This window comes from Mustela erminea, chromosome 6, assembly GCF_009829155.1.
Source record: "Mustela erminea isolate mMusErm1 chromosome 6, mMusErm1.Pri, whole genome shotgun sequence".
NCBI classification, from domain to species: domain Eukaryota; kingdom Metazoa; phylum Chordata; class Mammalia; order Carnivora; family Mustelidae; genus Mustela; species Mustela erminea.
Genome location: NC_045619.1, coordinates 118786384 through 118812404, shown reverse-complemented (window position 1 = coordinate 118812404; position 26021 = coordinate 118786384). Strand labels below are relative to the sequence as shown.

The 26021-nt window shown below is 41.2% G+C and overlaps 2 protein-coding genes across 4 annotated transcripts in view; both read left to right on the top strand.

Annotated features, from left to right (window-relative positions):
• Nucleotides 1-24901, top strand: part of LOC116593624 — a 152341-nt gene extending 127440 nt beyond the window's left edge. Inside the window, exon 3 of the mRNA XM_032347893.1 lies at nt 24509-24901. Within this exon, the coding sequence (XP_032203784.1) occupies nt 24509-24901 (393 nt within the window). The remainder of the gene's footprint in view (nt 1-24508) is intronic.
• FAM107B (family with sequence similarity 107 member B) overlaps nt 24812-26021 on the top strand; it is a 73473-nt gene continuing 72263 nt past the window's right edge. For 2 of the 3 annotated variants that reach the window (XM_032349467.1, XM_032349464.1), the window contains exon 1: nt 24812-24897. The gene's annotated coding sequence lies outside the window, so the exon portion shown is untranslated. The remainder of the gene's footprint in view (nt 24898-26021) is intronic. The other variant, XM_032349468.1, reaches the window with a different exon arrangement.

Sequence of the window (26021 nt, the reverse complement as noted above, 5' to 3'; positions counted from 1 at the left end):
AGAGGTGTTGGGATGGGGGGCAGACGGAACACAAGGAAAGACGTTGAGATTTATATGGGGAAAGGAAACAAATGAATGCGTATGAGATCACTGCAAACTGTCCCAGAAAAAAATTTTTTTGTCTGTGTAGATCTAAGTAGAAAGGTCTTTGTAATGATCTCTATGACAAATAGGATGAGAGGCAGAGTTGAGATTGCAAATTCATATCTTCCAGTGTCCTTTTGCTCAGTTGTTTTGTTGGTTCTCAATAAATGTTTAATAATAATAAAAAATCCATCAGATAAACCATTTCAGACAGACTAGACTCCATTAAATTTCAGGCAATTTCAAACCAGAACATTCAAGGGCCATTTGCTGAAGTTCCTTGTTTTCTTTCTTTCCTTCTTTTCTTTTCTTTTTTTTTTAAGATTTTATTTATTTGTCAGAGAGAGAGGGAGAGAGAGCGAGCACAGGCAGACAGAATGGCAGGCAGAGGCAGAGGGAGAAGCAGGCTCCCTGCCAAGCAAGGAGCCCGATGTGGGACTCAATCCCAGGATGCTGGGATCATGACCTGAGCCGAAGGCAGCCGCTCAACCAACTGAGCCACCCAGGTGTCCCTCTTTCCTTCTTTTCGTTTTTGTTTTATTTATCCACAGAAAGTACCGCTCTTGAAGAGAGTTATTTCAAAACACACTTTTGAAAATGGGAACTGAGTAAAATATACATACGGAAAATTTAGCTCTGCTTGGGTGCATTGTTTTATTGTTTCTTTATTGGGATTCTTTGGGGGCAATGGGCATTTGTAGACAATCTTATATTTTGCTGATTACTATGGTCAGTCTTGCAATTCAGATATTTTTCTGCAAGTTTTTTTTTTTTTTTCCCCCACTGAGTCTTTTAACACTGAGGGAGAAATGATGTTGTATTGAACTTTGCATCTGGGGTATAAAGTGTTAAATTTAATACAAACTGCTGATGTGAGCAGAAGAAGTGCGTTTTGCATGTTTTCTTAAGTCTTGATCATTGCCCTGAGCTTGAGGTAGGAGAACAGGAAATTCTGCAGCCAAGGAAACCCCTATCTATAGGCAGCATCCTGCGGAAGGAGATAAAGCTCCATCAAAGAGTTTCACCATCATGCATATTGTTCATTTAGAGTGAAACCTCAAAGAATGTATCTTATGTGTTTTCATGTATCTTGGGTAGAAAGACCATTTGTGCTTTTATAATTTATGTGCTCTTTAATATTAATACTCTATTTAAAAGAGTGAATTTAGAAGTAATGATTATTCCTTGAGTTTATAGATCTTATTTTGCAATATATCATGCCGATATGTTTCTAAAGATGACTTTAAAGGCTCTCCAGTTAATCTTTGGTCTCATTTAAACCTTTTAACTTACACTTAATATTTTAAATTACACTTAAGATTACACTGTTTATGTATTTAGCTTTATTTCTCAGTCTTTCCCTTGTCTCTGTAACACCAAAATCTTCCCAAAACTTACTTACTGATGTAAATCTAATACATATAACATGATAGTATATAAATGACACAAATAATTTTAAATTCTTCTGAATTTTTTATGCTGTTCACAAACAGGGTTTTAGCTTGTCAACTTAAGAATCATAAGTCTAAATCAATCATCCATACTAATTATTCTTTTAAACAATACAAACATCTCAAATACAAGGTAAACAAAATTTAACAAAAAAATTATAAATACTATGAGTTAAACTTACATAATTATCATTAGACTTAGTTTTAAGTGGTCCTGGGGTTAAAATAAATGTATCGACCTAAGAACCTATCATAGTATCCCACATTAGTGTCATTTTTCTTTCCAAGTGTTTTTTTCAAAGTATTTTGGGGAATGTTGTTCCAAGGAAGTGAAATTTCCACTCCAGGCGCCCTGGGGTAAACTTCTCAGAGTTCATACATAAACTAGAGAGACTGGCTTGGGTGTGAAGTAAAAAATTACAGACATTCAGCATAATTTTTCTATATTGAAACTTAAAAAAAAAGAGGTGAAATTCACGTCACATAAAATTTATCATTTTAAAATAAAAAATCTGCAGCATTTAGTACATTTACACACTTGTACTTACTTTACTTGATGTACTTATTCTTTTACACTTACACTCTTGTACAACCATGTCTTTTGTTTAGTTCTAACATTTCCATCACAAAAAATAAAGCCCTGTGTTCACAAACAGTTACTCCCCATTACTCGCTATCCAGGTAACCGCCATCTGCTCTTTATTTTTATGCATTTACCTCTTCTGGATATTTCATATAAATGGAATCATACAATATGGGAATTTTTTACCTGTTTTTTTTTCACTAAACATAATGTTTTTAAAGCTCATCCATGTTGCCAGTCCTTTTTTCTTTCAATGGTTGAATAATATCCTATTGTGTGGATATACCACAGTTTGTGTATTAATTCCTCCACTGATAGCCACTTGGGTTGTTTCTGCCTTTTGACTATTGAAAGTAATGCTGCTGTGAATGTGCCTGAATGTGCATCTGTGTGGATACCTATTTTCAGTTCCTTGGGGTATATACCTAGGAGCAGAATTGCTGGGTCATGTGGTGATTCTATGTTTAGATTTTTGAAGAACCACCACTCTGTTTCCCGTGGCAGCTGAACCATGTTTCACTCCCACTGGTAACATACAAATGTCCTGATTTCTCCATATTTTCATAAGCACTTGCTAATTTCCATTTAAAATATATATATAAGCCATCCTAGTAGGTGAGATGTGGTATCTTATTATGGTTTTGGTTTGCATTTCAAATGACTAATAACATTTTAAACTTTTTTGTTGATAGCTTCTGCCACCACAGACTCCAAATTGATGTCCTACATATGCTCTAGGTCCCCTGAATTCATGCTCATTCTTTTGTAATTACTCTCAATTGTGTCCTCTGACTAAGTCCAATGATATCATGTGAAATTTCCTCCAAACCCCAATTCTGTTCCCCCTCTTTGCTTCACAACCTATTTGGATTCAACTGATCTGTTTAATGTAGTTTTATGCTCTGAATTCTTTGTGCATTCTTTCTGTCTGGCAGAGCTGCTACGTTAGGCAGATATTTGGATGACATCCTTTAGATTCTGCATGTATCTGCTGTATGTTTGGCTATATGATCAATTTCTAAAGTCATTCTAATTATAATGTTCTAAATATAGTATTAAATATATTGGGAGGTAGGAAAATTTGGACTGTGATAAAAATATTTTTGGTAGAATCATATTGCCATACTTTACATATTAATTATCATTCATTTAGGAAATTTTCCTTTTGAATCATATGACCACAATTTAGGCTACAGTGTTTGAGCAGTAACAATTTATATAAATTGCCTGGGTCATAATTGGAGACTTCTTGGTAAATTTCCTTGCTGAAGCTCACCTTCAGGCCATGGTCGTTATCTCATTAGGAGTGTCTTGTGAAAGAGAGATGCTGATGAGAACAGGGAGCATAGGCAATTGGTAGAGAAGAAAATCCGTTAAGTGAGGTTTTAAAATGTGATACTGAGAGATGGAGTGTGGTACAAACAAGTCAAAATTTGATCTGGGAGCAGAGCAAAAATGAATTCAGAGGCCAATGATCATGGGCTCTGTGGTGCTTTTTATGTACATCCCAGAGAGCTCTGTCAAGATGCACAAAGACTGACAAGACACCTAAAGCTATAGAGGGATCCATCCCAAATGCCACCATCTGTTTCCATGAAAGTCAGGTCCAATGATAGCTGTGACCCCAAACGAGAAACCAAATAGCAGAAGTGTTGGAGGAGAAGATACACTTTTGTATCAAAATTTCAAGATGACCAGCTCTTGGATAATACAATACAACTAAAAACTCCAAATTGCCATTCAAATCTAAAATAGCACTGTTTTTATTGTTCCCCTAATGAATTGTATATTGAAGACAGAGGAGAGGGGAGGGGGATCTTGGTTAATTCATGCTACAAGAAGAGTTTTGTATAAATCCAAGGCCACCCAGAGACTGGCAGTGGTCAGCAGTGGCCAGCAGTGACCAGCCCTCAGAACACTAAATAGAATCATCACCATAACAGGAGATTGCTTTTCTCTTCTTTTCTGCTTTGTCAGCTTCAAAACAACTGCTGTCTTAAAAGAGTCCCAAGTGTACTTTTGGGGACCCTGTGTCCCCAGCCTCTCCTTGGCCCTAATGAGAGAGGAGGATGTCCTTTGCTTTGATGTACAGCTGTAGGTTTTCTAATGAGGTAGGCAAGAGATCAGATTCCATTAGGACTTCTCCTTTTAAGCCCTGATTATTCAGCAGCCCTGTTGAAATTAGCTGTTCATTTATCCATGAGCAGCTGCATGCAGGGTTGGACAATTTTGCTTGTAGTGTCAAACTGAGTGGGTCTGGGCTAAAGCATTCTTGAATATTTATTTAATTCAATTATTCCTCTGTGTCAACTTTTTATTATTATTATTATTATTATTATTATTATAAGTAATAGTACTGGATCCTGAAACTAGAATTTCACCATAAAAATGACCAGGAAATTTGATCTGGATTGTAACCCACAGCTCTGTGCACATATGAAACAAATCCTTTCTGTCCCTTATGCCTGCTTCTCTTCCATGCGACATTAATGCCTATTTTGGCCCAACATGTCACAGCTGCAAAGCAGGGCTGGTCCCTCCTGTTTGCCTGTTCTGATGAGCTCCCTGCAGGGCTGCCAGAACAGTCATATTTATGACTGTCAGGCCCTGGCTGGAGTGGTTACAAAGTCCTTTTTTTTTTTTCCCCAGAACAGGGGCCAAGTTTTGCTCAGTGTCCTGGGGAGGTGTATGGCTCTCCAGGAGGCTTTGTCAGAGGGTCAAAGAAGGAATGAAGGATGACCCTGAGGCAGGGAAGAGATTTAGTGCCAAGCTGGAAAATTGGCAAGGCTGGAAGAGATTCACACACACACACACACACACACACACGGAAGTGACATTCTGATCAACAGAATTATTGTCATGCATCAAGGGCAATGGGCCACCAGGAACGAATGTTTCTTACTCTTGAATACTTACTGATCAAGATTAAGAAAAGTTTTTATGTTTTATGTGTGTGCTTTTGGACTATAAGAGCTGTGTGTTACTGATTTAATAGTTCCATCACCCTGTGCTCTTCTGCCCACATCGTCAGCTGCTTGAGTTACTTTACTACATTTGTCATACGTGCAGCTTGTCCCAGTTATGGAAAACTACTCAGGGACCCTCAAGTTCCTTGGGAATTGAGAGGGTCCTTGGGAATTTTATATATATATATATATATATATATATATTTTTTTTTTTTTTTTTTTTAACTTTGAGATTAAGTGGGCTAAACAAGTCCTTGGCCCAGCAGGAGCTGGCTCCACCATTTTTTCTCCAGTCTTCAAAAAACCATGTTGGAATTCTTCTATACTTCTCACATCTTCTGGTGGTTTCATGGTTGTATTTATTATTCTTATGACCACTAGATTTTTTGACCTTGTTGTTAGGTCTCTTTCAGCATGTCCATTGTTTGTTTGTTTTTTTTCATTTTATTTTATTTTATTTATTTGACAGAGAGAGATCACAAGTAGGCAGAAAGGCAGGCAGAGAGAGAGGAAGGGAAGCAGGTTCCCTGCTGAGCAGAGAGCCCAATGTGGGGCTCGATCCCAGGACGCTGGGATCATGACCTGAGCTGAAGGCAGAGGCTTTAACCCACTGAGCCACCCAGGTGCCCCTGTTCACTGGTTTTTTAATGATCCTCCATATGTTTTCTGAATTGGGTAATGACTTCACCAGCCTCTACATTGTTTTATGTTTGCTTGGAACCATTTGGGACTAAGGACCACAGTAGTTGATGACACGGGCAACTGACATTTTACAATACTCCATTACTCAGAAGAATGTTTTGTAACTGATGTTGGCAAGTTCATTAAAAACGCAGTGTCCTCAGCAGTCACTGTTGAGTGTTAATACTGAGAAAGGTGAGTTTGACATTTTTGTTAAACAATAGAAGTATGAATGACAATGGACTGTTTGTATGCCACTAAAATGCAAAGCCCAGTCCTGAAATATTTAATTTGAAGTCTGAACCCATCGTCATCTTTCATGTGTCTTTGTGTTGCTTTTGTGTCCCTCTCCCGATCTCTGGGCTGCTCACTCTCCTCAGGATGTCTGTGCCTTTTCTGTAGTAGATATCCTTTCAATGAATCTCTACCTAGCACCTTGTGAACGAACTGTCACTAAATTCTTCCTGTGAAATATACAGGGTCAGTCCCATGCTAGACTCTTGCAGCTGATAGTCTGTTTCCCACACTTCTGCTTCTACTAATTGAGTTATTTGCTTACTGAGAATAAGATGTGTTTGCTGCAAACTTGTTTACGCCTGACATACTTATTATAATACTGTAATATAATTAAACATGAAATAAGTCAAAAAACATGAGTGCCAAAAGATAGAGGGTTGTTATTATGAAAATCAAATCAAGTGCTTGGAAAAGAACGAAGATGAGTGGCTTAAGACAAATGGATGTCAACTTAATTGTGGGCAAGAGAATCATATAAGACAAGCAACATAGTAAAAATCAAAAGAAGGCTTCTTTATTCAGATTGCTTTGCAATTCTCTTCACATTCTTGCTCCCATTTGAAGAAACAAATTGGAAATTGTGTTGTTAATGCATTGTAGGCATAATTTGTATGTGGGGAGGTGGTGGGACAAGGGAACCCCAACTGGAAAGCTTATGTTTAGAGGAAAACTTGACCCTACAATCAAGTCAACGAGTAAGCAAATACCCGATATGTGTTTACATAATTAAAATAAGTGTGTAAGGTAAAGATTATTTTTATATGATTTCCTGCACTGATTCACTGACCATCTACCTGAACCAACAGCCTATAAGAGGCTTCCTAGTATATAAATCTTTTCACATACTTCTTATGTGCAGTATCTTTCTAGAAGCTTCCTCTGACTCTCCTTTCCAGTCTGGATTAAAAATCCCTTGTCTTAGCTCCCAGCTGTTTGTCCATCACAGCATTTTATTACTTCATAACCATTTTGCTTAATTGCCTATCTGTTCCACTGAACTGTGAGTTTGCTGTGGACTATGAACTCATTCATAATATTCTCCATATTTTTATTAAATATTATTAAAATACTCTCATTTGCATGACCTCCATGTGGATGCACACATGTCCATTGAGTGAATGTTGAAATGTAGACTTCATTACAGGTGTTCATGAAATAACCAAGATTAAAAACCAAGGTATTACTTTATGAAAAAATTCTGTGGGTAGAAGGGGACTGTTTCTCTAGTATTTAAGATGTGTTACATAATGAATATGAAAAGAAACTACCTGCAGACCACAGAGTAACTTGAATGTATTTTATTGTTAATGTGCATTGTCTTCCCACATCTCCAAACTGTAAGATATTTTTGTATATATTTTTCACCCTGCAGGATTTTTCTTCCTCTTTTTGCTCTCCCATGTGCTATATTCTTTCCAGCAGCTAACAAGCAAGTTGTAAAACAGGACTGATGTCACCTTACATCAGCTGAGAAAACCTCAAAGAATCTGAATCCTTCCATTTCAAATATTGTTTATTTTCCTTCTCTCTTCCCCAACTTCAAATCAACCTATGCTTCTAGTCTGGGAATCTAAGGGAGTTCTCAAGCCCATGTATCTGTTTCCTTTAATAGACTTGTAGCTTAATTAAGCTAAGCATTAGCTTCCTTTTTGTCCTTTACATTCCTTAATTCCTTGGTCCTGACTCTTTAATCAAATATCTTGCTTTAATTTCCCCTGGCCCTGTGGCGCTGGGCTTATGTCTAGCCACAAGTGTTCCTTTTTGTACACATTTTGAAAAGTGGCCCACAAGAGGAAATATTTCATCCAAAGGGAGCATTACAATTTGAACTCTTAAGAGCTTAGAACCAAAGAGTCTGCAGGAGTCAGTCACAACACAAATGCCACAGGCACAGTTTAACAGAAAAATTATAAAATGAATCTATGTGATATAAGGAACAGTTTAATGTGTACTTTCCAAGCATAGCGAAGTGGAATGGATTTCATTCTTCTCATTTGCCACAGGCATGTCCTTTCCCTTAGAGTCCGCTGAAAACAATTGCAAATGGAAAAACAGAGACCCTAAGAAATAAAACTCTCTTTATTGCAAATGACATGATTATCTACATTACAAATCCCAAAGCATTCTGAGAAACAGCTATGGGAACTTATATGGAAGTTTATCACTTTCATAGGATACAAGGAAATCAATTGTGTTTCTATGCACTGTCAACAAATAGCAGACAATTGAAACTGTAAATAAAATTTACAATAGCATCAAAACCGTGAAATATGTAGGGATAACTTTAACAAAATATGTGTAAGTTTTAAGTGCCAAAGAATATAAAACACTGAGGAGCGAAATCTGAAAAGACCTAAATAAATGGAAAGATATACCATGTTTAGGGTTTATAAGACTAAATATTGTGATGATGTCTGTTCTCCCCAAATTGATTTGTAGATTTAAAAATGTCAGCAAGTCTCTTGAATTAAAAAAAAAAATTAACATGTTGATTCTAAAATGCATATGGAAGAGCAAAGGACTTAGTATAACCAAAATAATTTTGAGGAAGAACAAAGCTGGATGACTCACACTGAGCGATTTTAAAACTTACTATAAAGGCAAGACAAATAAAATATGATGGTATTAATGAAAAGATTGCTATATAGACACACGGTACATAATAGAAAGTCCAGCAATAGACCACACTTATATAGTCAATTGATTTTCCACAAAGCTACCCAGGTAATTCAATGTATAAAAAATTGTCTTTTCAACAAATGAAACTGAAACAATTGAACATCCTTGTGCCAAAAAACCTGCAAAAGCCAAAACAACAACAACAACAAAAATAACAAAAAGCTCACCCTTACTTAGCACCACATGCAAAAATAGATCATAGACCTAAATGTAGAAGCAAAAACTAAAAAAAAAAAAAAAAAAATCATTTAGAAGAAAACATAAGAGAAAGTATTTGGGACTTTGGCTTGGGCAAAGGCTTTTTTAGCTAGGACACAAAAACACAAACTCCAGAAGAAAAGAAAAGAATGAATATGACAGCAACTTAAAGATTTACTTCTCCAGAAGACCCTGTTTAGAAAATAAAGAGAGGTTACAAACGGGGAGAAAATACTCGCAAGACATACACTTAATAAAGGATAAAAAAATTCTTATATCTTCACCACTAAGGAAACACACAACCAATAAAAACTGGACAGAAGATTTGAACAGATGCTCCACTAAAGTAAATATGTGGATGGCAAGCAAGCACACGAAAAGAGGTTTGACATCATAAGCCATTAGGGATATAAAAATTAAAACCACAGTGAACTATCACTGCACACCTATTAGAATGGTTAAAATAAAAAATACTGACAAGACCAAGTGCCGACGCAGTGTAGAACAACCAAAATTCCCATGCGTTGCTGGTGGGAATGTAAACACAGGACTTTGGGGGAACAGCTGGCACTCCTAGCAAACGAAGTATACACTCACCACCTGTATTGATTTCCTAGAACTGCTGTAATACTGTATCACCAACCGAGTGGTTTAAAACAACGGAAATTAATTGTCTTATTGTCTTACACTTCTGGCAGCTGGAAGGGTAAAATTAGGAGGTCAGCAGAGTCGAACTCCCTCTGAAATATAGAGAGGACCACTCTTCCTTGCATCTTCTAGCAATGGGTCCTTGCTGGTGATCCTTGGCATTCTTTGGCCTACAGACGCATCGCTGCGGTATCTGCTTCCATTGCCCTATGTCCTCAGTGGGCCTGTTTTACGTCTCCTCTTCTCTTATAAGGACACTAGTCACATCCAGATCCAATATGAGTGGGAGACATAATTCAACTCATAATACCATTCGACATGACAATCCCATCCTTAGGTTGTTTTTGTTTATGTTTTGTTTTTAAGATTTATTTATTTATTTTAGAGAGCATGCACGAGCAAGCAGGGGAGAGGGGAAGAGGGAGAGAGAGAATCCTGAAGTGAACTTCCCGCCGAGCATGGAGCCCAATGTGGGGCTCGATCCCAGGACCCTGCGACTATGACCTGAGCTGAAATCAAGAGTCAACCGCTTAACCAACTATGCCGCCCAGGCGCCCCTCCATCTTTCAGTATTCACCCAAGATAAATGAAAACTGTGTCCTCACGAGGACCTGTATGAGGGGTTTATAGCAGCTGTATTTATGATCATCCAAAATAGGAAACAACCCAAACATTCGTCAACTGTGAATGAATAAATGTACATCCCTATAGTAGAATGCCACTTGGCAATAAAAGGGTCAAACTCCTGATACATCCAAGAGCATGGGTGGATCTCAAAACATGATGTTAAGTGAAAGAAGCTGCACAGAAAAGACTGGAAACTACTGTTTACCCAACAATTTGGAAAAGGCAGAACTGTGGGTCAAAACGCAGAGGAAACAGATGTGAGAAAAGCATCCTGATCCCAGAGTTGCAAAGGGGACTTTTTCAGGTGATAAAACTATTCTCCATCATAATTGCGGTGATGGTTATATAAGAGTATACGTTTGTCAAAAGAGTGATTTTTACTGTATGTAAATTACACCTCAATAAAACTGACTTTCACAAAGAGTCTTGGGTACTGCATTGGAAAATCAAAAGTACTTAAACCCCACCCCACCCCACCCCCCCAGAACTCAGGATTCTTTGAGATCTCACTGTAGGTGATCTGTATACAAACTTTTCTAACTTGAGGATTTAAGGTTTCTAACAAAGATTGCTACACATATTAGGGTTAACTGACATTAGCAAACATCAGTATTGCTTGCCATGGCTGGAGATGAAGAAAGGATATCTCCAGAGAGCCAGAGTCTGTCCTTTGGAGGAATGGCCCTCAGATCATTACGGGGAGCAGCCCCTAAGACCATCAGAGTCAGAAAGCTGTCATGGGGAGCAGCAGCGAGGCTCCCAGCCCGAGCTCCTGTGTGCACCACTGACTCTTCCCACCTTGGCATTTTCCTGAATGTTCCCTATTACCTCTCCTGACAGCACTTCTTGGCACGTGGCTGTGTTCTGCCTTCCGTAACGTGACAACCTATTCCTAGTTTTCATCTGTCTTGCTCTGGGCTCATCGTTCTGCTTTTGTCTGCATTCAAATATGGATAAATGACTTTCATGTTTCCTACCCATTGCGAAATTATGATATGTTAAGCTTCACACAATATAATGTACAATTTTATGTTAAATCAGATTTGAAGTATACTATTTTTTTTTTTTTTAAGGCTGTGTCTCCTGCAGAGCATGACTTCTTTCTGAACAAGTCTGGGGCTCTCTCTCACTTTGTGCTTCAAGGTTAAGAGTCCTGTGTCTTCTCCAGGGGTCATAACCAGAGGAGGTCCTACCTTCTGGTGCAACCCCCTTCTCTTTACAGATACACTTCTCAACACACAACAGCTGCTTAAAAGGAACATAACAAGGGACGCTTGAGTGGCAAAGTCGGCTAAACATCCGACTCTTGGTTTCGGCTCAGGTCATGATCTTGGGGCGGTGAGATTGAGCCTCGGGTCAGGCTCCATGCTAAGTGGGGAGTCTGCTTAGGACTCTCTCTCCCGCTGCCTCTCTCTCACCCCTTTCTCGCACGTGCTGTCTCTCTCAAATAAATTTAACAAAAAAAAGGAATATAACAAGAATCACACATATGCCTCAACAGGAAGGTTTGTTTCCTGAGGCTTTAATTCACAGTGAAAACCAAGGATTGACCTTCAAAAAAAAAAAAAAAAACTCTTAAAATATCCCATGTTTTTCTCACTGCCAATTTCCTTTTCCTCCCCGCCTCTCCATTTCCTCTTCTTCCCTCCCACCCCACTCATGTGCTGGTCAGCTCTTCCCTCTTTTTGCTCCCTTTTCTCTAGCCTTCCCTCTCCCCTTACTTCTCTTTCTCCCCCTGCTCCCCTCTGCCCACCTGACTGTCTTGTATCTACTTTATATTTGTATTTTCCCTGCTCTCTTTGCTGTGAGACTGTGATGAGGGACTCAAGTATGTTTTTCATTAAAGCTGTTCTTATTTAATAAAGTTTGGTGTTCTCTGAGAAGCCTAGCTGAAAACCTCCACAAACTTGCCTACAGTATACTCACGGGGGCCTTCCACTTTTTTATGCCAGGCAGCCGTAGGCGAGGAACAATACCCTATATTTGGTTCTTGGTATGATTCCAGCTCATGCATATTCATATTTCCTACCTCATTAGTAGTCCCCTGGGCTTACTCTGTGTCATCAGGAGAGCACTGAGAATTGTGGAAATCTCAATTAAGACCATGCCCCTTGTTGTTTCATTGGCCTTGATATTTTTTGAAACACAAGTTTCCAGATGTTTCATAGAATGGCTAATCAGATTCTTTTTCTATATATAAAAGTAAGTTTTAAGAACGGTTATTCCAGCAAATGTGGAATGTGCCATAAGTTCAGCTTTATCAAAATTCCCAATAAAGACACTCAGTTCTGCATTCCATAAGCAGATTAAAATCATTATTTAAAAATAATGTCTCTGAGGACCTTTGCATAACACAGCAGGGAAATACCTAACCTCTTTTAGAAAGATTTAAAAATAATGACTATAAAAATGTTTGGGGGTTCGCCTAGATGGCTCAGTCCGTCAAGTGTCTGACTCTTGATTTTGTCTAAGGTCATGATCTCAGAGTGGTGAGATCGAATGCCCTGCTGGGCTCCACACTCAGCCAGAGTCTGCTTAAGATTTTCTCCCTCTCCCTCTGCCCCTCCTCTCTGCACCATCCTCCTTGCTCTCTCTCTCTCTCTCTAAAAAAATAAAAATTAAGAAAATTAAAATATCTGAAGAAATAAGCTGTTAAGCTTAGTATTTTTTGTGATTATATCACATAATTGGGAAGTGATAGAATAATATTTTAAGTAATTTTATCATTGTGATTTTCAATATAATTCAACAAATATCTATAGCTCCTCATATACAAAGTATATAGTATATATACTACATACATATACATGTATACAAGTATATATACTAAATACATAGTATCTAAACCCCGAGGGAATGAAAACGCTCCCTGCCCTCATGATTTACAAAGGAATTAGGGAGAAAAGAGATGCACGAGAAATCGTAATGTACAACAAATAACAAGTTTATTATCTTCTTGAGTGTAGATACCGTGCCTTTCATTTAACTTATTCTCCTCTCAAATCTAGCTCAGTCCTTTACATACAGAGATTCTTAGTGTATTAGAAAAACTAAGTGTTATAAAAAAGAAATAATGCAAGCAATTCATGCAGATTACAAAAGTTAGGGAAGGTCTCATGGAAGTAGGACTTGCGCTGAAACTTACAATATGGGTAGAATTTGGATCTGTTCAAAGGGAGAGGCCGACCATTCCTGCCAGGGAAAAAGAGCATGAATGAGATTCAGAGGTGGGAGCAAGTGTGCGGAGCAGGTGTGAGGAAAACGGCTGGAGCAGAGCGTTCCCTCAGGGTTTAATGTTTAGAAGGCCAATAAAGATAATCACTAGTGCTCTCGACACAGGATCACTCCCATCAGCTTAGGAAGAGCATACCAAGAATTACACACAGGCCTCAATATGCCACTCACTTCTTCCATTTTAAAACCAAAACCAAACAGAATCTTTCTTGGCTCTGTATTTCCTTCTCTAAAAAAAGTTGCCTGTACTAGCTGCCTCTAATTCCTCTCTTTGAGTCTCTCTTGAAGTCACCCTACTAAGGCTCCCATGCCCACAGCTCCACCAGTGATCTCTGGGTGGGTAAATCCATCTGTCAGGTCCCAGCCCCCACCCCTCTGGACATGGACCTGCCAACCATATTTGAAACAGGTGACCACTCTCTCCTCCTCAAACCACTGGCCTCCCTGGTCCACCAGGACCCATACTGTCCTGGTTTTCATTCATTCATTGGCCATTCCTTCTCTGTCTCTTGTGCTAGTGTCCATGCAACCCCCTGAGCCTGAAATGTGAGGGCGGCCCAGAGCCCACACCTCAGTCATTTCCTAGACGATATACTCAGTCTCGTGTCCAGTATCAAATGCCCACTGATGACTTTTAAATTTATAACTCTAGCCTGGCCTTTCCCTCTTAGCTGTAACCTCATATCCAACTACTCGCTGGTATCTTTGGATTACTAAGGGTGTATCCCAAACTGAACTCCTGATACTCTCTCCCAAAGTGGTTCCTCTCAATAGCCTTCTCTTCTCAGAGAAAGGGAATTCCATCCTTTCATAGCGTCAGGCCAAAACCTTGGGCATCACCCTTGACTGTGCCCCCGACCCCCACTTCCACATCTAGTCAATTAGCAAATCCTGTTGACTCTGCCTTCCACATATTCATAACGGGGCCGTTTCTCATCACTGGTTCAAAGCACCACTGTCTCTCTCCTGGATTAATAATACAAAAGACTTCTCAAAAAAAAAAAAAGATTATTTATTTATTTGACATAGAGAGAGAGCGAGTGAGCACATGCCTGTGGCTCACATGGTGGGAGGGGCAGAGAGACAGAATCCCCAAGTGGTCTCCCTGCTGATGGCAGAGCCAGATGCACGCAGGACTCCATCCTAGGACCCATGAGATCACGACCTGAGCCAAAACCAAGAGCCGGACGCCCAACTGACTGAACCACCTAGATGCTCCCCAAGACTTCTAAGCACTCTTCTACCTTTGGTCTTCTGCATTCTGTTTTCAACCCAGCAGCCTGGTGATCCCTTTGAAATGTGCATCAGGTCAGGTCTCTCCTCTGCTCCGAACCTCCCAGTGGCTTTCCAGCTTACTCAGAGAAAAGGCCAGGCTCTACCTGTGCTGGCCTATGGGGCCTTATGTCAACTGTCCCTCCCAACCTCCCACCTCTCCTTACCTCTCTGACCTCATCCTCCATCATCCCTCCTTGCTCAGCTCTCCAGCCACACTGGCTTCCTGATGTGCCTGGAATTTGCCTTGTGTGCTCCAGCCTCAAGATCTCTGTACCCGCTATTTAGTTACCCGGAGAGCTGGTTCTCCAGATGCCTGCACAAGGAACTGCCTCATGTCTTTCAGATATTTGCTTAAATGTCAGCATCTCAGGAAAACTTGCTATCCTGTTTAACATTACACATTCCCACTACTGCCTCCATTTCTACCCTCTTCTCAGCTTTATTATGTGTTTCTATAGCATAGCAATAAGGACATAGCAATAGTGACTTACTAAATGATTTTCTACTCTTCTTTTTCCTTCCTTCCTTTCTACCTTTCCTGTTTGATTTCTTCTTCTAGAATATACATCCCATAATGGCAGGGATTTTTTCCGTTTTGCTTGCTATCGTATTCTCAGGGAGGAGAACAGTGTCTGGCACAAAGAATGTGCTTGAGAAATATTGGATAAATTAATAAACTTCACTTTACTAATGAGAAAATGGGTTTTAGAAAAGTGAGTAATTTAGCCAAAGTCACTCAGCTGGTGAGCAGGGGATATAAGACACAAAATCACATCTATTGGATGTGATGGACCTAATCGCTGTAATATTTGGTTCTCTTTAGGTGAAGCAAGCCTCTTTATCTTCTACAAACCATGGTACTCTTCGCCAAAGCGTTTTGTATTATCTTATTTGATGACTTCTCTATCGCAATGAAAAATTTTATTTTTTCCCATTGTTGGAAGTTACAGCTTGCTCAAAAGTAAATAAAGACAACAAAAGAAAATACAAGTTCCAAATCTGTATGATGATATATAACTAAAAGTTTTGTTTTGTGATTTAGTTCTATTCTGATAAGATAGGAAGAATCAGGAATTATATTAAATTTATCATCCAAAGTGGTACAACAGATCAGAAAAATTTCACGACAGAAGAAATATCATGAGTAATGCTGCAGTGAATGCGGAAAACATATATCTCTTCAAGGTACTCATTTCATTTCCTTTGCCGATATACCCAGAAGAGGGATTGCTGGATCATATGGTAGTTATATTTTTAAGAAAACCATATCTCAAAGAAAGAAGTAACTGAATTTTAATAAAAGAAAAGCCAATGGCCTTGATCAGAGGGTGGAAGTGTTGTATAATTTGTTACACTGGATTCATCTGGTGGATGTGGCTTGCTGGAGCTATGGCTTGGGCAGTAGTGTCTATTGTGTGGGGAAAATGGAAGGAGAACAGTATTGGGGGTGTCCATTCAGTGAGTATTAAGTATCTATGGCCTGGGCAAAATTTGATAGAAATGAAAAGGAAAATGGGGATTTGAGAGAAATGATAGAGAAAGCAATGGCTTTGTTTTGTGACCTAAATGGATGTGGGGCTTGAGAGAAGAAATGAAGATATCCTGAAGTCTGTGGGTGCAAGACTATCAAGGGTCCTTTTGGTAGGGGGGCAGGCAAATGGTAAATTGGGAAGTTAGGAGTGAGAGGAGAAGTTCTGCTTCTCATTAGTTCCACTGATAAACTGTCTCTCAAAGAAATTAAGAAGATCTCTAACCAAGCTAAGAATTGCCATTAGCAAATAATTCTTCTTTTTAAAAAAGATTTTATTTATTCATCTGAGAGAGAAAGAGAATGAGAAAGAGCATGAGAGAGGAGAAGGTCAGAGGGAGAAGCAGTCTCCCTGTGGAGCCAGGAGCCCAATATGGGAGTCGATCCCAGGACCCCAGGACCATGACCCAAGCTGAAGGCAGTTGCCCAACTAAGCCACCAAGCCACCCAAGTCATTAGTAAATAATTCTTAAAATTAATTACCATGTCCTAGATTCCTCCCATTCTGTGAGAAAATTCTAAGTGCTGATTCAATTCATTACAAGTTCATGGGACTCTCCATGTTTCCTATTTAATCTTTGGTTGGTTGTATTTTTGTAAGAAGGTTTCCATTTCATCTCATAGTGTTTCTGTATTCACTTTTTAGCCTTTGATTGTTATGTGTCCATTGATAGTTATGTGTCCATTTTCATTCCTAATGTATTTTTTACTTGTTTTCTGGGTGTCTTTCTCTGTCTCTCATCATTTTGGACAGATATTTGTCAATTGTGTTGGTCTTTTAAATATTTTTTTAAAAGAGAAGCAGGCAGAGAGAGAGGAGGAAGCAGGCTCCCTGCTGAGCAGAGAGCCCGATGAGGGGCTTGATCCCAGGACCCTGAGATCATGACCTGAGCTGAAGGCAGAGGCTTTAACCCACTGAGCCACCCAGGCACTCCCGTATTGGTCTTTTAAAGAGAAAGATAGTTTCTTACATTTTTGCAATTCATTCATTCATTCTTTCTTTCTTTTTTCCTCTTAAGTAGATGTTTATGCTCTGATGTGGATGATAGCAGATGGCACAGAGCAGTTGTTGTAGAGAGAAATGACCTGGAGAAAGCAAGTGCATGTCAAAGTACTGTTTCCTGCCATGTGTCTCAGCTGTTGACTTGCAAAAGGGTGGTCATTAGGGCAAAGCTGGAACCAGGACAGAGCAGGTTGTCCTGAGCAATGAGGGTGACTGTCTGAGAAGTGAACAGACAGAATTACAAAATACTTTCAGAAATTGCTTTCAGTTGCCCGAGAAGGACTCTGTCCTGTTATTCATTCTTCTTTTTTCCTTATAAAGTTTAACTCTTTATCAACATTATCCAGCAAAAGCTAACATTAGTTAGAATTTCAGTTCATGTTAAATTGTGGTGAGATGACTAAAAGAATGTTATCACTCAAAGAGTGTTTTTTCAAGCCCAGTAATCCTTAGTATTTCTAACATGTGGGGGATACAATTCTCTAAGCAGAGTTAATAAGCAAACTTTCTCTGGCAAGATTTAACATTAGCTGCAGTTTGGACTTTAGCTGTAAGTTCAGAGTGGATGGAGCAGTCCCTCCTATTTAGTCAAGCCTGGACAGCAACAGAGATACTATTAATGCTGTAATTTCCATTTAGAAGAAATATATATATATGCCATAATTTTTTTCCCAAGTTTTTATTTAAATTCTAGTTGGTTAATGTTTAGTGTAATATTATTTTCAGGTGTCAAATTTAGTGATTCAACACTTATATTTAACACCTGGTGCTCATCACAATAAGGGTACTCCTTAATCATCATCACTTATCTAACCCATACCCCTGCCCACCTCACCTCTGGTAACCATCAAGTTACAGAAGATATAGATAGATATAGGTATGGATATAGATTGCTATAAAATCACTGAGCCTTAAATCCAGAGGAGACAGTCTGCAGTGATTTGAATATTTTGTCCAAAGTCACAAAGGTCACAAAGCTAGTTGGTAGCAGAGCCATGATTGAAATCTCTTCTGTCCTAGCCTAGTCTTTATTCTATTACTCTATGAGCTTAGGTTACTGCATCACTTAAAAGGTAGATGAGGATATATAAGGGGCATTCAACTGGTTATTACCAATGCAAGAGTTTTAAGGCATACTTTCTGCTAATAGAAATCTGTATCTGGAATGCATATCAGAAAGAAGAAAAGAAAGTTAAAGTGAAATATAGAATGTTCTCAGTGAATTGTCCATTTGTTTTACATGTTAGTTATTTGAATTAGGAAACATATAGGAACTGTGCTCAAATATGAGATGGTTTGTTTACTCAGTAATATCTGCTATTACAATATCTTAATATTTTTGACAGAATTAGAGTTTGAGAGGTTTTCTCCCTCTCTTTGCCTTTTAGAGATTTTTGTTTTAGTATACAGGAAGACTCGCAGGAAATCCTCTTTTCTGGTGCTGGATTCATGTGGAAAAAAAAAAGACATAAAACTCAGATCTTCACACCATTCAGGAGTTGTTTATGTGGCTAACAGCTGTTTCTCTTGATTCTTAGGTGGTATTTAACTAGATTTTAATCACTATTTTATAGAGACCCTTTGATTTTAAAATTATTAATAACAAATAGCAAGTGTTTTATAAAAACAAAATTAAGCATTTTAGGCAACATGTTTATTAGAAATTTTGCAATTAAATCTCTTAAACTTTAAACTCCTTAGAAATGGCAGAGGGTTCAGTAACATTATGAATTATAGCGCTGTTGTCGAGTTTGCAAAAAGCTTTGTAGCAGATTAAGTACTGAAGGGGAGAAAACTCCTTTTTATTATTGTGCTGTTAGCATATTTAATGAAGTGGTTCCACTCTTTTCCTCACAGATGCTCGTGCAAAGGGACTATTTTAATATAAGATCTCATGATGTTGCTTTTAGCACATTCTTTTTGATTTGGGTTTATCTTCCCATCCTTTCTAGATACTACTAATTTTATTTTATTTTAATTATTATTTTTTAAATATTTATTTATTTGTCTGAGAGAGAAAAAGAGAGAGCACAAGAAGAGGGTGTGGCTGGCAGAGGGAGAAGCAGGCTCCCCACTGAGCAAGGAGCCCAAGAGGGGGGGTTCCATCCCAGGACCCTGGGATCATGCATGACTTGAGCCAGAAGGCAGATGCTTAGCCCACTGAACCACCCAGGCATCCCAATACTATTTATTTTAAAAGGTGCATACATCTAGGCATGCTGAGAAGAGATTTTGCAGAGGTAAGGAAGAGGTTTTGCAGAGGTCAAATCAGTTGACCTTAAGATAGTGAGGTGATCTGGGCCAGGCCTGGCCTAATGACACTAGCACTGTAAATGAGTCTAGAGGCAGAGATAGAGGGAGATAGAAGGGGAGGGAGGCAGAGATAGGAAGCAGGAGAAGGATTTGATGTGCCTTTGCTGACTTGATAATGGAAAGAGCCACCTGGGAAGGCATGTGTGCAGCTTTTAGAATCTGAGAGAAGCTCCTACTTGACAGCCAACAAGGAAACGGGGACCTTAACCTTAATCTTAAAGACTGGACAAACTGGACCAACAAGGAACTGCAAACGTTCTGCCAACGTGACCTTCGTGCTCCAGATGAGATGAGCCATAGGCTCTGCCAAGCTCTTGATCTTGGCTGTGGGGGACCTTGAGCACAGAACACAGTCAGGCCAGGCCTGAGTAAAGCAAAGATGAGCTGATACATGGGTATTGCCTGAAGTTGTTAAGTCTGTAATAATTGCTTATGCGGCAATAGACAATTAATAAATACATTGCTTTGGAATTTGGTCAAGCTTAGTTTCTTTAGAGAACTAAAGCCATTTTTCCCTCCAGTGTCCTTCTTTTTTGAAAGCACAAATGAATAAGCAGAAATCACATCTTTACTTTGGTCTATCAATTCAGGACATGAGGCCATTACCAATTTAGAGAATTTTTTGTCATGAGCTTTATGTTCCACTGCAGGTGGCTTTTGCTTGTTTTGTTTATAAATCAGAATGATTTCCCTTGAGACTATTGTTCTCAACTGTCACAGTTACCCTTCACTGTGTAGTTCCTCAACTCCAATTCAAGGGAAGATTATTTCAGTGATGACTGCCAGGACTCCTCCTATCCTAGGATCCTGGCTCAGGTCCCTTTGTAATGTGACCATTGCTTTTACCATCAAGGGGTGGAGGCTGTTTCCCTGAACCTCAGATTAGGGCTGGCTCTGTGCTATTTTTGAATGATAGAATGTCACAGAATGACCTGGAACGTAGACCTCCTGGGGCCTTACTGCTTCCTCTTTCACCCCTTTGGACACAGCTGCCCCGTGAGGAAGTCCTAGCGATCGTGCTGAGGGGCTATGTGGAGGACATCTGAGGAACCCAAGCAGACAGCTCCCAACAGTATCTGGACTTTGAGGTCACCCAGAGCAAGCTGGTCCCTGGCAGACTTCCCAGCTGAGGGCAAACACATGACAGAGCCTCGCTAAGGTCAAACGGAGCTCATCTCAGCTGAGCGTGGCCCCCATTGCCAGCCATAGCACTGTGAGCAAATCACTCGTTCTTAGGTTAAGCTACTAAGTTTTGAGGTAATTTATCAGATAGTGATAGTTAACTGATACAGATATTAGAGAACAGGACTTTTAAATGCTATTTTAAAATTAAAATTTTCTTTTTTCTTTTTTTTTTTTTAAGATCTGTTTATTTCAGAGAGAGAGAGGGAGAGAGAGAGGCAGAGGGAGAAGCAGACTCCCCACTGAGCAGGGAGCCTGATGAGGACTCTGTCACCTGATGGGGAGATCATGACCTGAGCTGAAACAAAAGAGTCGGATGCTTCACCGACTGAGCCACACAGGCGCCCCTAAAATTTTATTTCTTTTTGAATGGATGATCTATTCTGATGTCCATGTACACAGCACAAAACTTAGGATACAAGAGAATATACACATAAAAATGAATTTCCTACCTCCAGGGTGCCGTGAAACCTTTCTCATCTCTTTGGAGCCCTTCAGGAAGGATAACAGGGCATAACGTAACAATTTCAAGATTATGCATAGAGAAAAGTGACCAGCGAAGGAGATAACAGCATATCTCAATCCACATTGATTTGTTTTGCTCTACTTTATGTCCCCAGATGTACCTCTCTGCTTTCTTCAGTTTTCCTTAGGAGTATCTTTAAAAGGCCTCAAGAGGTCAGAGCAACAATGACATTAAAGTTGAGTGTACCAGTGATGTTGTAGGTGAGTGTGATAGAATAGGAAATTATCAATCATGTTTTCCAGGAATGTCAGGTTAGGGATTCTATCACCAATAGATTAAGTGACTCAAAACCTTTCAGAGGAGTATTTTCTTTGTATTGTATTTGGAGAAAGCCAGTGAGGAAAGGCCCCTGATGCCACTGGATAATCCATGTGGGCCCAGGAACAGAAACCCAACCAGAGCACAGGAGGTGTCTATGCCACTGACCTTTCCTGGAGTCCTGTTCACATCCAGAATGTGGAATCTACAGCAGACTCGGGCAGAGAGTTTGCTGTTACTGGACCTAACCCTGGGAAGTCTACTCGTGCCCTGAAAATCTAAGCATGTTCATTCTACAAACATCTCCCATGCACCTACTATATTCCAGGCACTGTTGGTAGATGGTATGGATACAAATATAAATACTACTCTTGTCTATAACCTTAAAGTTCTTCTGGGCTCTACCCACAGTAATTCCAGGAGCCCCAAACCAAATGAGATACTTGATCCTACCTGAATCAAAACTCCCCCTAAGATTCCCAGAATGTGAAATACTCAGCCTCAAATAGTGGACTCAGTAAATGGGTGTGGGTGTCTTTTCTTTTAAGAAGGCTTTGACTCAAGAACTTCAAAGAAAAGATTTGATCTCCTCTTACTGGTTATGTTTAAATTATGTTTCCTGATACCAGGGCAGGGTAATGACAATGAAACTGTGTACATACCCCAGGCTATGGGATGAGATACATATTTCCATTCCTCTCAGAAGGCAGGGGAAATGCTGTGTGGTCACTTATCACATTCAGACACTCTGCCCACTGTCCTGGCATCACAGAAGTTTGTCACAGGTTGTTTTAAGGGGACATTCAGGCTCCCTGGTGGGTTAGTGGTTTTTCAAGTTTAGAATCTAGAATTTAATGCATACTTCTTGTATTAGTTTGCTCAGGGTGCCATAACAGTGGCTTAAGCAACAGACATTTATATTCTCACAGTTCTGGAGGCTGGAAGTCCAAGTTTAAGATGCTGGTAGGGTTGGTTTCTGGTGACGCCTCTTCCTGGCTTGCATATGGCTGCTTTTTGGCTATGTCCTCACATGACCTCTTTTCTGAGTGTCTTAGAGAGAGAGAGAGTGAGAGCGAGAAAGAGAAGTCTCTGGTGTCTCTTCCTCTTCTTTAAGGTCACCAGTCTTACCAAATTGTGTCCCCACCTTTATGACTTCATTTAACCTTAATTACTTCCCTAAAGGCCCTATCTCCAAATACAGTCACATTGAGGTTTAGGGGTTCGACATATGAACTTGGGGGAAGGATGCAATTCAGTTCCCAACACTTTTTATCTGGAAGATACTATGTTAAGCATGAGAGTGTATATCTTTACATAAAGATAAACATATCAAGTGTAAACTCTGTTCAAGGAGGACATATATTTACAGTACAGTGCAATAATTACCAGGCTACCCTAGGCAAAAGAGGGGCAGAAAATGTCCATCCAGTCTGAGCAAGTCAGGGAAGTCTTCTCAGAGGAAGGGATCTCAGAGAGGAGAGGAACCCTTGTGGGGGTAGAGTGTAGTGAAGGTATGCTAGGCCCAGGGGAGACATGTAGAAGAACAAACAAGTGACAGATTCTTTCCTCCAGGCTTTGTATTCACAGAGCAGGCCCATTCAGCAAATACAGCACTCCGGCTGAGTGAAGTTCTGGGTGTCTGGGGATATTGGAAGAATACAGGGAAGAGGTCAAGGTGATAGCAAAAAGTGTACTGTAGTAAGGAGCTTGGACTTGATCATGTAGTAGGAATTGGGCACTTGCTAAAGGTGTTTAACTTGAGCAGATTTGTACTTGGAGTTCCCTGAGAAGTTTGGAGGAAGACAGTATGTGATTAGAAGCTGGGGACAGTTGGGAGACCACAACGTGATGACAGACACCAAAGGCCAACTGTGGCAATGTTGGGGGAATGGGGAGGTGGGTATCCCGGTCTTCTGTAGGATTTCTAGAACTTTGGATTGGCTCCATGTGGGGAGTGAAGGTAAAATCTAGGCTGGATCCCAGGTTCTGGTCTGGGGACTGGCAGACCCTCAGTTAATTACAGAAACAACACAGTGCAGGGACAGGGAGAGAAGAAAGATGTGTAGGAAACACTATGGATAAAATTCACACAGGTCAGTTTCTTGGGCTGAAAAGGAGCTTCTTTCTCTCTAAATCCTGTGGCAAGTGATTCCTCCCCTCAGTGGGCTTCAGGGACCTGGAGATGGTCAGGCCCTTGATGGGCTGTGGCTTTATACCACCTTTGGAGTAAGTCATTTGTTAACAAAAATCATAATTGATGACTGTTGTGTGTGATCATGACCCAAGCTGTTTTAGTCAGAAAAACTTCCCGGCAAATAAACCCTTATTCATCTCTTGCCAAGAAAATTAAGAAGCTTTTGATCTAAAATCCGCCAAACTGCTGTCCTCCTTTGCTACTCTGAATTAGATATTTCTCATTTTTGTTCGATGTCGTGATTCAGGTACGTGGTAATCTGAGTCTTAGGGTTGGGCAAGAAGCAATTTGCTGTAAGACAGCTGTAAAAAAATGAAAACCAGAGAAGGGGAAAAGAGGAGGTGAAACAAACCTTCCCTCTTTGCGCACAAAATTAAATCTCCAGTTACTCTTTGATGAATGGGGACAGGGAAGGAATATGAGTAAATTTCCAGGTCACTGGGTTTCAAGTCCTGGTTTGACAGTAAATTCATACAATTCCAACAAACCTGTTTCCTTTTCCTCCCTGATTCCTTTTGAGTTTTCTTCTGTGACGTATTTGCAGGATTTCAAGGGGGACAGTCTCGCTAAGGCTCACAAGCATGGAGTGGAGTTGGAGGCCAGACGCCCACCAGCGAGTACGTGAGGGAGAGAGAGAGAGAGATGCGGAGAGGGAGGGAGAGAAAGATCTTTAATTGTGGCCCTCGTGATCCTACTCCTGGCACCTTCGATTCCCCATTTCTCTCTCTCATCTGGTGACACTTTGTATTTTTCTTCCAACCTTCCCTCTCTTCTTTCCAAGTTTCTGAAGCCAACCAAACTCAAACAGAAGGAAAACCTCCCGGAACCAAAACCTCAGACTTTGTCCGAGCTCCCGCCTGACCTGGCGCACTCCCTTCGGGGCAGCCGCGATCCCGAGCGCAGAGCCCGCAGCCAGCGCGGCGGGGCGGGGCTTGGGCGGGGCTTCCGCAGTCGCACCCCGCCCCCAGCCCTGCCCCGCTGCTTAATTCGGAGGCGCGGGGCCGCGGGGTGTGAAAGAGCCGCCCTGTGCTGGACCCGCCGCCGCAGCCGTCAGAGCCGCCGCCCGCGCCGCCTCGGGGCCGCCCTGAGCAGCCGGGCCGCTGGGCGCCGCCGCGGCCGCCCGGAGCGAGCGCCGGGGAGGGAGCCGCGCGCCTTTGTGAGCGCGCCGAGGTAGGTTCGTCTCCCGCACTTACTTTGCACACAAAGACTGGGAGCTCGGGGTAGGCGGGTAGCCGCCGGGGAGACTGCGCGGCCGCCGGCTCAACCCCGACCCCCGGCCCGAGGGACCCCAGGGCGGAAAGGGCCGCCGGCTTTCCCTCCCCCCGGCCGGCCGTCAGCGCGGCGCGGGCGGTGGGGCGGGGGTCCCTACGTGCGCTAGAGGAAGACGCGCAGGGCGGTGGGCGTGTGGGAGCCCCGGCCACCCCGCGCTGTGCCCCGGGAGGGTCTGGGGTGCCGGGGCGTGGTGGGGCCCGGCGCGGTGGCCCCCAGCCCGAGGGGCTCTGGGGAGGCGGGTGCCGCCGCGAGGAAGGGGAGCCCAGGAGGCCGCTCCGCTCGGCTTATTGTTGCTTCCTCGGCCCTGAAAATGGAGAGACCCTCTCTGGAGCTGGATGCGCTGCCCACCGGGAGCGCCGCGCGCGGCCAGCTGCCGAGCCCTAGGCGCCCGGTTCGCCCCTCGCTGCGCGGCCGCGCTCGGGGTGGTCGGAGCTGGCTCCGGGGCCGGAGCGAGCCTGTGCCTGGGCAGACAAAGGAGGGGCCGCGGGGGGCTTGTCCCCCTGGTTTAAAGGTGACCGTCGCAGTGTTTCCAAACAGTCTGCAAGTAACTTTTCCATTTTTTATTCCTTTACGTACCCACTCTTCCAGTAAACCCAGCATGTTGGGTGGCGTCTGCAACCCGAGAAGTTCTAAAAATTGGGTTCCCATAATTTCTCTCCAAGCATCTTTGGGTCCCTTGGGGATGGCACAGCTATGTATGGCCAAGTTTTGACGTGCTGCATAGGGGATGGTAACAGACCCTTCTGAAATGTGGAGAGAAATCCTGTTGAGACGGTAAATTGCAAATCTTAATCTCTGCATCAAGATACCATACCCTTCCTTCCTCAAAAATACACAAAAACCAAAAACCATCAAAAAACACTTCAGTCAACAATAGTAGAGCTAACTTATTTGTAGAATGTGTATGGTATTAAAGAGAAATACAAAAAACGAGATGAGGCTTGTTAGGCTTTCCATTCTTTAACTTGAGGGTTTCTTGCTAACAGGTATGTTGGTTTTTGCCTCCGACTACGTTTGCCTGG